This window comes from Myxine glutinosa, chromosome 2 (genome assembly GCF_964187855.1).
Source record: "Myxine glutinosa chromosome 2, kmMyxGlut1.1, whole genome shotgun sequence".
Taxonomy (NCBI): Eukaryota; Metazoa; Chordata; class Myxini; order Myxiniformes; family Myxinidae; genus Myxine; species Myxine glutinosa.
The window spans coordinates 202154002-202167723 of NC_136262.1; the positions used below are offsets into that span (position 1 = coordinate 202154002).

The following is a 13722-nucleotide window of genomic DNA, read 5'->3' on the forward strand; positions in this document are numbered from 1 at the left end:
AGCCATGAGTGGAGATTTCCATGGATACCATAGGAGCAGAGTTTGGTGAGCAGAGCTGGGTGCCAGACCATATCGAAGGCACGTGATATGTCAAGTGAGACAGCTCTGGTTTCCTGTTTGGCATTGAGGATCTCCATCCATTGTTGAGACAGCAGAAGCAACATGTCCAGAGTAGAATGACCTGGTCTGAATCCAAATTGATGATCAGAGATCAAACCATTGGAGAAGAGGAAGGATTTGATATCCGAAGCAATGATGGATTCCATGACTTTGCTGATAATTGGAAGCAGGCTGATTGGTCTGTAGTTGCAAGGATCTGTTTTTGCACATTTTTTTGTGTAAAGCGGTAATGTTTGCTGATTTCCAAGATGCTGGCAGATGACCTTGAGCAAAAGAGAGGGTGAAAAGAACAGAGAGAGGGTGAGATAGAGCGGCAGAGCAGGATTTTAGGACCCGTGGGCTGATGTCGTCTGGCAAGTTGCAGAATCAGAGTCGAGGTTTGACAAAAACTTCTCCACCTTGTCAGGAGAGAAGGACACAGAGTCCAGGAGCAGTTGGGTTCGACTGGGAAAGGTGCGAACAGAGAGAGATGGGTTTGGGACACAATATTTTGAGACAAATACAGAGTTGAGGCATTCGGCTTTGTCACGTGCGGTGTCAACTGTGTAGCCATTTGAGGTAAGGGAGGGGATGGAGGGGGAACAAACACCAGAAACGGATTTGACCAGTCGCCACCAGGATTTGGAGGAAGGAGATAGGTTTGAGAATTCAATCTTGAGTGTGGAGAGATAGTGCTTCCTGGCACTCCTGAGGGTAGACACACACTTTCCGAGCTTGGTGGAAGGAACTGAGATTGCCTTCAGTTGGATTTGCCTTCCAAGAGGCAAAGGCAAGTTGTTTCAGGGCAACTGCCTCGCCACAAGATTCAGTGTACCATGGACGGGAGGAAGGGTAAGACAACTGAAGACGAGATGGGATAAATCTGTGCATGAGAGAGAGAGAGCAGTTTGCTTTGGAAGAATTCCCAGGAAGAATTGATGTCAGAGGCAGTCGAGAAGGGAGTCCAGTCCAGATGATTGATGGCTGCTTGCAGACCGTGCCACTCGTGCCAGTCAGCCTGAGTGAAATGCCAGACTCGTCGGCGCTGAGGAGGCTCTCTGAGAATGGCCAGAGAGATGTCCACTTTAACAGCACATGATCAGAAGAACCGATTGGAGCAGAAGAAGAGCAGCAGACATTTGCAGGGAAGTTGGTCATAACCAAGTCCAGAAGAGAAGATTGACTACATTGACTGAGATCCGGGTCGGGAAATTGACAGATTGTGTCAGTCCGAATGAGTCATAGAAGTCCTTTGCTGAGGTGCCATGGCTGGTGAGAGAGGAACCCACACCCAGCCAGCTGGCATGATGACAGTTGAAGTCGCCACATATGAGGAAGAGAGAGTTTGGATGAGTTGATAGAAGTTGGTCCATGTTGTCCGACAGCGAAATGTAAATGGAGTCATCACTGTTTGGAGGACGGTACAGAACACATGTGAACAAAAGGTGGGAGCGGAGAGGAAGCCGTAGCCAGAGGTACTCCTGGGGGTGGAGTGGAGCGAGGGCAGTGCAAGGAGAGTGAGGAAGAGAGTTTTTGATAAGATAGCAACCCCACCACCAGGACGAGGCTCAGGTCTATCATACCGGAGGAGGGAGTAACCGGGAAGAGATATTAAGGAATCAGAGACATCTTGAAGGAGGAAAGTTTCTGTTAAGCAGATCAAGTCTGGATTGTCAGAAGCAACCTGAATGGAGAGATCAATCAGGTTTGAGCGAAGGCCCCGGATGTTTGAGGCCCATACCGTTAATGAGGAGAGAGGGGGAGCATCGGGTGCAGGACAGGGGAGGGTAGGGGTAGGGTCAGATGAAGGATGAGAGGGGGAGTTGGAAGAGCAGTTGATAGTGTGTCAGAGATTACAGAAGAGTTACAAGAAAGGGAAGGATGAGGAGGACGAAAGGTTTGATGGTGATGGGATGAGGCACAGTGAGGGGTTGTTTGAGGGGGGGGCAGAGGAAAGTAGAAGGTTGGGGGAGGTGGAGGTATGAGATAGAAGGGAGACGAAGTGGGGAGGAGGCAGCTTTGAGAAGGAGGTGGGGGGAGGGAGAATTTGGGAGGGATGGTTGGGGGGGAGATTTGAAGGGGAGGAGTTGGGGGGAAGTTTTGAATGGGAGGGGCAAGGAGGGAGCTTAGGAGGAGAAGGGCAAGGGGGGAGTTTAGGAGGGGAGGGGCAAGGGGGGAGTTTAGGAGAGGAGGGGCAAGGGGGGAGTTTAGGAGGGGAGGGGCAAGAGGGAGTTTAGGAGGGGAGGGGCAAGGGGGGAGTTTAGGAGGGGAGGGGCAAGGGGGGAGTTTAGGAGGGGAGGGGCAAGGGGGGAGATTTGGAGGGGAGGAGCAAGGGGGGAGATTTGAAGGGGGGGCAAAGGAGAAGTCTAGGAGGGGAGGGGCAAGGGGGGAGTTTAGGAGGGGAGGGGAAAGGGGGGAGTTTAGAAAGTGGATGATTAATGAAAGATGAACATTTATAACAAATTGGGTTTATTGTGATTTTCAAGTTAGCGATCCATTTAAGAACGATGGAGGAGGGGTGGAATGAATGAGAATTTAGAGCATGTAGTGAGAAAGAATAAGAGATTGAATATTTTTTTGAAATGGAATGAGTTGAAGAGGAAATTGAAAGGAACCTTTTAAATAGGAAGAAAAACAGCATGTTGTAATAAACCACTGAATAAAACACTGCAGGGGAAAGTTTAAACATATTTAAACAGAACGGTGAAGAACAGTCTTCTTTTCAAAAAGATACCTACGGCGAGAGGACCTTGAGGGACAACCATGAGTCACTTGAACAGGGCAAAAGGTGGAAGGCAAGGCGATAATGGGGGCGGGGCGGGACAGCGCACATGGACAGAGGCGCACGATGGGACAAAAGCACACGAGGAGAAAGGAAAATAAGTTTTTATTTTTTATTTTTGGGGGGGAAGGGGTGGGGGTTACAACGTTGGATAAAGAGTAGATGTTCGGTGAAGTTTGGGGGAGAAGGGAAAATAAAAAAACCCAGCAAAAACAGTGAAGGAAGGAACAAACTTCGACAGGGGAAGCCTGAGGCTGCAAGGCCGCACACGTGCGGCAAACAGAAACTATTAATTTATGAAAGATAAACACCGAGAAACTTCCAAGGGACACACTATAGGTTCACACACCGAAAGATAAATACAGTTTCGACAAAATACAATTGTGAACAATGACAATTTTTAAAACGTGGAGACCGTGTGGAGCTTCGAAAATCCGTGACCAAACATAAACATAAAAATCCAAACATAAAAAAACCTAAACATAAAGGGCTTTTTAATCACTACTTTAAATTAAATAATTGCAAATATACACATCAAGGACAGGTGTTGGGATGGTATGGGATTTGGTAGTACAACAACAATCCTGTGACTAATGGAAAACATTGGGGCAACAACAAAATAATCCTGTGAAAGTTGGACTTTAAAGGCCATCAACTTGAACGTCATGTCACACGCCATGGAAAACGCTTTCAGAAAATATATTTTTGACTATGCCGAACAGAATAACAGGGTGAGTTGTAGGTAAATATTGATGCCATGGCATAATTGTAAGTCTATTAATCATGCGTATGAAGTTCGGAGACGATGCATGGAGCAGTGAGAGGAGATACAAAATACGAGAAAGAGACTGACACCATCATTTTATTGATATAGATTTATATTTTTCTCTGATATATAGCACTGGCAGTAATGGGCTCAGAGTTGGCAGGAATGGTGTAAAAGTATGCACATTCACATCTAAGCTATCTAGCCTGGGTTTGCATCTCGGGCAAGCTATAAACTGTCATCCTGGTGTTTCATAGGCAGGTTGATTAATCAATGTGTGTGCCGTCCCTCAGTTGGACGATAAATTTTGTGCCCATCTGCTGGTATTAGTTGGTGGACGTTAAAGATCCCACAGTGTCCTTCGCAAATAGTAGCCGAGTTATTGCCGGCTCCATGGCCAAACTCCAAATTTCTGCCCTAACCAGCAGAGGGCATTGCATTAGTGGCACAGCTTTGCCCTCAACCAATGATTCTACCCCACAGTTTTGTGACACTACGGACGAAGAAGAATGGGGCTCATAAAAGGTTTCACAATATTATGAAAAGCATTGTGACAGCTCAGCCAAAGTTGAAACCCTCCAAACCTACATGCACTTGCTTCTTTCTCACAAATCAAAACAGCATGTGGTTTTATAAAGGTGTCTTCATGTAACATTTTGGACAAAACCGCACTACAAGCGTTGATACAATACTACAGTGAAATCTGTTACTTCTACCAACGTAACATACCTTAACGTACTGCTGTGTCAGTTAGGAATTGGTTTGATGGTAGAAATGTTTAAAACATGAGGTATCTAGCCTACAGCCATGATTCAATTCCAAAGGAACTACGCTGAGACATATTATGCTGCTTGCTGCATGAGGACTGAGTCAGCAAAGCAAGATCCACAACTGTACCTATACCTGCCCTGAAATCTGACAAATGCCAACATTTGTGGCAATGTGTAAGTGATGACAACACTCTCTCAAAAATCCAATAAATGGCTGTGAATTAATAACCATGCAATTGTCCTTGTTGTCCAAATACTTTTGGTAAATGGTGCAAATTATCTTATTGTATGTGATTATTTTGAAGAACATACCAAATCACCCAAGGTCTCGCCAGAGATGGATGAGATTGCATCGGAATGCTGGTGTAGTTCATTGCACAGCGTGATGTTGGTACCACGTGGTGGGATGTTGAACACAAGCACACATCCTGACGAAACACCTGGAGTTGTGAGCATAGAAGTCACATGACAATGATAATTATCATTACTGTGTATTAATTACAATTGGTTTTATCAAAATTATTGTATATATCATTACATGCAAGGAAGGGGGATCCATAATTAGAATGTAGTAAGTGCAATATGGTCTATGTGATTTGTGCAGCGTACATGTACTCTTGTAAACAGGGAAAATGCCAGAGTAAGTCTTGTTGCACATGATGCTGAGAAGGCAGCATATGTAATTAATACACATTATAGCCAGGGATAATATTGTATGGTGTAACACATTTTGTACAGGCATGGCCAGGTGAGGAATTGCACAGGGAAGCATGCGGGAAAGTGCTGCGCACTTTATAAATGACCATTGCAAACTGTTTGGCTAGCACACTACAAGCTATGATAGTGCAGTCAGCTGCAGAGCCCTGGAGAGTAGGGTGTGTCACTGCATAAGGGAAAAAACCTGAAGGTGGTCCATTTATTTCACCCGCTTTCTCAATTAAGCCACTGAAGGAGTAAACACCACAGTCAAATTTTCATTTGAGTAGCTGTTTATGTAGGGGTCGCGCATCCACTACAAAGTTTGTACACTACATACTACATATATTCTGGGATTGGTTTCTCTGTACTGATTCTTTTCAGGGGAAGTAACGATGACAACTATGTCCGTTTCAACACTTAATATTTAAAACATTACAGCATATGAAGACATTTTTCGTGTTTTATATTTATAAAAATACAATGCATTTTGCTAATACACTTTGTTAAGGAAGTATTGAATTTTTGCACTTTTCAGCGTAGAAGGTACTTCTTGTTTGTTGTCTTTAGGTATGCCTGCCGATGATTCCCTGCCACCTGGATCATGTATTGGAGCTGGCACTCGTGCTTGGTACGCCCCTTTGCCATGAACTCATGGATGAGGGCCACTCCTCTTTCAGCAGGAGCTTCCCAACCCGTTCCTTCCCCAGATTGTACCCGAATGATGTTATCCAGGCTGCAGGGGGCATTGACAAGAACACAGTATCTATTTCAAGATGGTGGAATATCCTTTTAGTTGTGGAGGTGAAGAAGTCCAGAAGATCTTTTGCAACGACGTCTCTTGCGATGGCCAACACACGAAGGCTCGGCTTGAGGGATCCTTCCACAGAGTTCATGTTAGAGACCATCTTGAGTTTGTCAGCATCTGCAACATCGTCGCCGAAGAGAGCGAGACCGACTAACTTCAGACAAGTACCATGGATGCAGACTCATCGCCTTCGTGCCGGCTTTTTTGTGGCATAAATGGGGTTATTAATTCACTGTGTTCCCTAAACCCCTAAACATTGATATATTGAACTGATTTTATACTGCCATGTTTTCTCATAAAGTAGATCAAAATTGCAAGCGAGCGAAGCGTGTAACAATTTCATGCTTTTTGACGCACACTACTGGAGAGGGGTGGGATGCCGGAGCACATTGCATTGCCTACCAGAAGGGACGGCTAATGACGGCCCACTGTATATGGAGTGCGGGCCAGAGGACCTGTCGTGCAGAAGGTTGGGGCTTCTGTGGAAAAGTACTGAGAGTCCCAGAGTCCATGAGGGCACATATGCACAGTCTGCACATATGCGAGGAGCGGGAGTGGAGCCTTGAGAAGAAGAAGACCACTCTCCATCTCTCGCTGGCTCTCTTCTTCTCCCACTCTGCTTCGTCGTTGGGACAGGGAGGACTGATCTCTGGAAAAGTGGATGCCGCCTCACAATCCATTGCCTCCACTGCATCGCTCCTGCCACCCTTCCTGAAATTCCTTAGCTGCACATTCTCAGCTTTGTGCCTGTCAAGTACTCGCCTGTTTTCCCCATCGTTGGAGTGGGTCAGTTTTCTGTGGCGCCAAGGGGGATTAGGTTTATTGATTTCATTTAATTGTACATTTAAGCTGCTAACCCCCGCTTGAATTTTGGCTAACCCCCGCTCTAGCAGGGAAAATGGCCTTAAAATGCCTGTTGTTTTGTGTGTTGTACATTTAAGCTGCGCGTTTCCTTCTCCCTGCTCATGCCTGTTGACCCGCTTGGTTCGTCCGTTCCACTTCCCGTCCACCTTTCTCCCCATACCTCTTTTAAACAAAAGAAACGTTTTCCCTTCCTTCTGCCTCCTGCCTCCTACCTCCTGTGCATGCTGCCGCCAAATTTGGTTCAATTGTGAATAACCTTGGGGAACCGCAAATAAAGAACAAAGTGTATATTAATTCAATTGAATACAGTTTAGTTAGAAACCTTTCGGCTGTTGGTGGGATCAAATATCCCGGTGCATATGGGCAGGGTTAAAGGAGGCTGTCTGGAGTGACTATACATGCATATGTTTTGTATCAGTAAAGGCAAGCTGGGATATAAGAAACATTGTCTGTGACTTTGCATACTTTGTGCATTTAGAGTTCACCCTCAGGTATTGTTACGTTTATGGTGGTAGGTAAGAGAATACTGTAGAAAAGGTAGGATTGCCTAGGAATAGAATGGACCGTGTGACCTGTAGGAGCATTTCAATGTAATAAGTAGGGAAAATGTAGCTTAAGGCTGTGTTTCAATGTGCATCATACGAGGGGTGATGCCGTGTTAATTAGTAGTCAGGATTAAGGTTAATTTCCCCTGTTTGTAATACCCTCTGTGGCTATCCCTAACATTTATAACATCAGCCGGCTATGCTATTCATGCTCCAATGGACGCATAAGGCAAAGGCCCACCTAGGAGAGGCGGAGCTACAATGGTCCAATGGGCGGGGGGACAGGGCCGGCAGGCCACACCCCCCGAGTGACGCAGCCTAATGACGTGGGGGGAGCACGAGCGCAAAGAAGAAGCCTCGAGATTCTGGCTTTGGTGGTGTGACTGTGAGGAAGCTCGCTGTCTCGGGTGTGCTGGTGTGCTGCAGGACATGTTCGTGCTTCCTTTCCCAAAGAGGAGGAATTTATCTCATGCCAAACATTGTGAAGCGGTGGACGGAGGAGAAGAGAACAATGGCCATTATCCCTGCACGCCTCACTCCCGGGCGCCTGCGGCGCCTTCGATGTGCGGCTTTCGCTGCTGTTTTCCAGGCTCCCACCTGTGTAGCTTCGGGCTTCAACAACTGTTAGCTGGACCAAATGGATCCTGTGGTAAGTCAAGTGCTGGAGCGTGATTTTATTTTCTTACCTCACCCTGTGTGTGTTTTTGTGTCTGTCTGGAGGATCCTCACCTTAGCATTTTTACCGCAGCATTTATTTTCTTATTCTTATTCTCATTCCACGCCTTGTTTTATTGTAAATAATTATTGTTACCTTTTTGTTGTATTGTTCTTGGCGAGTTTCGGAATAAACCTGTGTTCACGAGAATAAACGCTTCGTGGCTCTTCAGTCCCGCACGCGTCAATAACCGCCAAAATTGGAGATCGCCTCGGGAGTTAAAGCTGGTTCGGCTCATCTGTCCAAGGCTTGGTGGTAACCAGCCGCAGACAGGACAGTATCAAAAAGCTAGGCTCATAGCAAAGGGTCTTGAGAGTCTAATGGGGTTTTGCATGTCTAAAGTATCTCAAAGGTCTTGAGGGTCTAAAGCTAAAGCTCTAAGAGGGCTAGGGCTTTAAGGGTCTGAATGTCTGAAGGGTCTAAAGTCAAAGGTTTGTGCCCCCATGATGTCACATGAATCTACAGAAGTAGCTCATTTGCATAACGAAAATGAAAATAGTCCGATTTTAAAACATGATTATCTGGCTTATTATGCTCCCCAAAAATAGATTTTTGTGCAAATGGGTCATGGATATCACCCTCCAATAATGAATGATCGTTTTAAGGCCATTTTCCCCGCTAGAGCAGGGGTTAGCCTTGCGGGCCCCAAGACAATCATGGTTCCCTGTTTGAGGCAAAGTTTTTATGGCCGGATGCCCCTCCTGACGCCAACCCTTGGTCACGCTCTTACGATGCGCAGGGATACAGTGTACCTATTCTAAATCGGGGTACACACCGTGATCATTCATCCCAGCAAGCTGGTACTCAATTTGCCAACCTCGGAAGGATGACAGGCTGAGTCAACCCCCCGGCGTTAATTCAGCAATCGATCGGGATTCGAACCCAGGATCCTAGGATCCCAAGCCGGCACCCTAATCGCTAAGCCAACACCAGGCTTCAACCAGGATACCAGGATATCACCCTCCAATACATATGTTTAAAAGATTTCATGATTGTGTCCCCTTAAAGACCCCAATTGAACATGTGAAGCTTTTCCACATCCCATTGCCTACCCACACAGATGTAAAGTCCTGCCACAGCAGCAACGCCCCTTGCAAACACCACCTTTGCTGCATGGGTAAAACACAGAGCAAGAAAAAAGTTAATACTGCACTTTAAGTACAGGTATAATGAAACGTCCTAATTAATTACACAGGTGCAGTATTGTAATGAGAGAGTGTAGGTCAGTTGGTTGTGCAGTGATCTTTCTCACTCATGCATTAAAGCTTCTTTCTTGTATGGAACGACACATTCATGCTCTTAATCTGGTGGAATCCTTTGGTTTTACAAAACAACCTCTGAAATGAAACTACGGGGTTGTCATGACAGCTGAGAGCTATGTGAACTTCCCTTTGAACTGTGTCTAGCCTTGGGTAAATCTTGAGCCAGATTTAAATGCTCACCTGGTGTTTCGCTTGCACGGCAGTGTATCAATGTGTGCGCCCTCCATCGGAAGGATATTAAGCCAGAGGATCCGTGTGGCAGCACTGGTCATGGACTTTAAAGATTCCACAGTGTCTTTCGCAAAGAGTAGACGAGTTATTGCTGGCACTCTGAACTAATTACAAGTTCCTCCCCTACATCACCTGCAGGCAAACCTCAGATGGCCTGGCAATTCATGAAAAAATGGGTAAAAACTTTCTCCGGTCAAAACCACAAAAAGGTGGGAATAATTTGAGCCAATAAATAGTAGTAATAGTAGTAGTAGTACTTAATCTTAAGTTGTACTTAATCTGTAAATCAATGGAACAGGTTTCTCCTTTTTTTTTTTAAACAAATCTCATGTTGCTCACCTGTCGTTTTAATAGTCTGCATCCAAACCATGGGAAATTATTGGTGCTAATCTTGATTAAGCAGCTGCATCGGTTCGCGTTTTGCTCCTGCTGCCTATCTATCTCAGTCAGACTGGTTGCAAGTCTTTCTATCCAGTACAATAAGTTTCCTCAGATACCTTTCCATCCGCCCTCCGATGCTCTGAGAATTACATGCTGCTCATCTAATTCCGTCTTGCCAGTCTCCAAAACACTTGCCTCACGTGTCACCGACATCATCCATTATTTGAGTTTCCTTCCTCTTCCATCATCATCATATAGCTTCTCTCTACAGTTCTTCGAGCAAGGTGCTCATTGTTACAGATGAATGAATCCAACCAATGTATGTCTTGCACTCTAAATCCTTGTAGATCATCGATTTTCTTTCGTCCCCAAATGTGCCGTTTTGTGTCCCCACTATTCGTTTTATGTTTTTTTCCCCACCCATCTTGTGCGTGCCCCATCCTCAACATGGGCTCCATGTAAAAAGTCCATGAAGTTAAACATTAAGTCATTGTCACTTCCATTTGTGAAAAATGTTCCCGACTACAAAAGTACTCGAAACCATGAAGATCATTTATAGAATGATGTTTGTAAAAAATGGTCCTTTAAATTAACTATTATGGTCGTTTAAGTACTCATAGGACAGTCCACTAAATTACGAGTCCTTCAAACCATAGTCTCCTTGACTAAGAATATCCTCTTTGCTAAGAAAGTAATCCTTGAAAGGTTTCTGCACTGAAGATGAAGAGGAAGAATGTTTCCAAGCTGCACATGGTGTAACAGAACATCTATGCTCTGCTGTCACTCCAAAGCTCCCTCTTTGCTGTCCACTCTGACCATAATCTGTGAAACATGTTTGCAATTAAATGAACTGAAAGTTTGTTAGAACAATGCACTGCCAAAACGAATCAGAGTACTGTACCTGGATGGAAATTCAGAGGTAGTCGGTTCAGATACAATTGAAGGCAGCGGTATTACGTTTTTGGATTCCAAGCATCTGGCGAGCGAGTGCGTACCGAGGTTCGTGTGCAGAGATCAGCGTCCTAGGCTCGTCGCTGTTCTATCTCCACCTGCTTTTACGGTAGGGCCGATAGATGACTTTGACTTGGCACAAAATTGCTCTACCTGGCTATGACAAGTAGTGTTGCCTCAACGTCACCATAACTGGATAGAGTACCACAATAATTCTGCACATGAGGCTAACCAGCTGAACGTATCAAAATCCGCAGGATAACCTCATTAATTGCACGGTACATGGTGTGAAATGCCAACACTATTTTACAGACGCCAAGTATTTTCAACACCGCTAATCGATTAATAGGTTTCACGTCAAAATATGGAGAACAAAACATAATGTAGCATTTTAAAATCCTTTTAACTGTGAACAAAGGAATCGATATAATAATAGCATAAGGACTCGACTTTGTTATCCCTTTTACGCCGCACCCAGTGACCCGATGCCCACAGCACTAATGGATTTACGATCTACGAACCGTGCTCTTTGTTTATCACGTACAGCCATACTCGAAAAATCTGAATTAGCCGACGTTGGGGCCCAAAAGCATCAGATTAACTGCCGATACAACGCCATCTTACGACGCCATCGTATTGGCGTCTGCTGGGCGAAGGCGAAGCGAGCCGTCCGCTGATTGGACAGTCGAGTGGTGTGAACATGGGTGGTGTGAACCAAATGGTCTTTTTATTCCCTTGAACATTTTAAATTAGGATATATAAGGAAACGTCTTTATCGTCATTTTAATAAAGTTAAATGGAGTGACGTTGCGATACTCGGGGTGCGTTGCATAAATCCTCGTAACTCAGAGAGGTGTAGCAGGTGGCGAGACGTAAGGAAGCTTAAAGATAACGAGCTGAAACAGACGAACGATATGTCAATCCCTTTCTACACCGAACGGCAATAAAAGTATGAGAGCAGGAAGGCATGGCCTGAGCACTTCGAGTAGAGAGGACTGATTGGACTTAACTTAAAGAGAAAAAATTGGAGCTTAACGGAAGAAGAAGATCCCATGAGCGCTCCCCTATGCCATCCATAATGGTACACTCTATCCATACACCACATCCTCCCTTCCGTGGATGTTCCACGGGTTTCGGCTAGTAGTATATAAAACTAGAATGGCACTCAGTAGAGAGCATACCTCCGCCAGGTGAACAGTTTATGTTTTGTATCTCAGAGTAGACCAGAACATCACAATACAGAATCACATTTAATCAAAATCATCTGTCCACAACTTTTTGAGATATCCTGCTTTGTATCGTTTGTGGCCCAATCTCCCAATTGTGAAGAATCACTTTAAAATTATAGTAGCCGGATCCAGATCTTCACCAAAACTGAATTGATTCTTCCTTGTCACATACACAACCTGTCCAACAAGTTTCGTCCAAATCCATCCATAACTTTTTGAGATATCCTGCTATATGTTGGTTTAGCCCTATCCCTCAATGGTGAAGAATCACCTAAAAAATTAAATAATTCTCTTATCCGAATCCATATTCAGATCTTCACCAAAATCAATCGAATCGTCCTCGTCAGACACACAACCTCTCCACCAAGTTTCGTGCAAATCCATCCATAACTTTTTGAGATATCCTGCTATGTGTCGTTTTTGGCCCGATCTCCCAATGGTGAAGAAACACTTAAAAATTCTAGTAGCCGGATCAGAATCCGGATCTTCACCAAAATCTAATCATTTCGTCCTTGACACATACACGACATCTCTGCCAAATTTCGTCCGAATCCGTCCACAACATTTTGAGATATCTTGTTCACAAACAAACGGACAAACGGAAAAACGGACAAACAGACAGGGGTGAAAACATAACCTCCATCCACCTTTGGTGGCAGAGGTAACAAATGTCTTACTATTAAGAGCCCCAGGTTGTTCCAGTGCTTGCCAGTAAAGCATTGCTGAACCATCCTCTTCATACATCTGTGGACAAAATACAAATTGTGGAGGTCGACCTGTTGCTTTGGCTGCACAATAACTTTTAATCATGGAGCATGTCCCACATGAATGTTCAGTCTCTAGAACACCTTCAAACGGTCATTAGTCAATGATTCCAATCTTTATTACACATGGAGATCATGCATGTTTGAGTTTACGTACCTTTTAAAACAACATGAGCCATTAAAGTTGAGTTTAAAACAAATTATCACGTCGAGACGACTCAAAATATAATCTCTAATGATAAACTCATTCTTCATATCCAATTTATCAAGGCATTCAGCTCACACGGCTGAAAGGTGCGTTTTACCTGGATGCCACGCCGTGACGTCACCACCAAAATAACTCGCGACAACAGCACACACCATCTGGCCTGCGCCCGTTAGAATCGTACGATATTAAGATCTGCGCAAGCAAAGGCATACCGATAGTCTGATACATCAAGTCATAAAAGATCAACTTGTTCACACCTGGAGGATTAGGGTGGAGTCAGCCGTGGCCCCGCCCTCTTTGCACTGGAGAAGTCGCTGAGACCGGATGTGCCCTCCGGGCTCAGACTCTGACGACAGTCCCAAGAGGCTGATACCTCGTCCGTGTACCACAGCTAGACTGCAGGGTTCTGGGGCGGGTGGCCGTAGCACGGCAAGATTGCTGGCCAATGCTGAGGCGCTGTGCCGGAGGGGGACGCTCTGCACCCTCTTGTACATGCCCGGCATGGCTATGCGCTGAGCTCGGTACCTCGGTTTCCAAGCAACTGAAGACGCGCGGCGTCCTTTCCCTCCACTTCCGCTTCCTTAATTCATTACAATAATTTCAAAATATCACAATTCGTTTCCTCTTTACCTCAATACTATTGTTTTTTGA

General features: G+C 45.0%; 1 protein-coding gene across 3 annotated transcripts in view; it reads right to left on the bottom strand.

The window, feature by feature from the left end:
• Positions 1–13600, bottom strand: part of WDR54 (WD repeat domain 54) — a 111075-nt gene extending 97475 nt beyond the window's left edge. Inside the window, exons 1-5 of one of the 3 annotated variants that reach the window (XM_068106436.2) lie at positions 13329–13600; positions 13169–13231; positions 12777–12843; positions 9098–9154; positions 4730–4857 (exon numbers count right to left, since the gene is read on the bottom strand). In XM_068106436.2, coding sequence (XP_067962537.2) covers positions 4730–4857; positions 9098–9154; positions 12777–12843; positions 13169–13231; positions 13329–13574 — 561 coding nt within the window. In that variant the 5' untranslated portion in view covers positions 13575–13600. The remainder of the gene's footprint in view (positions 1–4729; positions 4858–9097; positions 9155–12776; positions 12844–13168; positions 13232–13328) is intronic. The other 2 variants (XM_068106435.2, XM_068106437.2) reach the window with 2 other exon arrangements.
• Between the last annotated feature and the right edge of the window lie 122 nt (positions 13601–13722).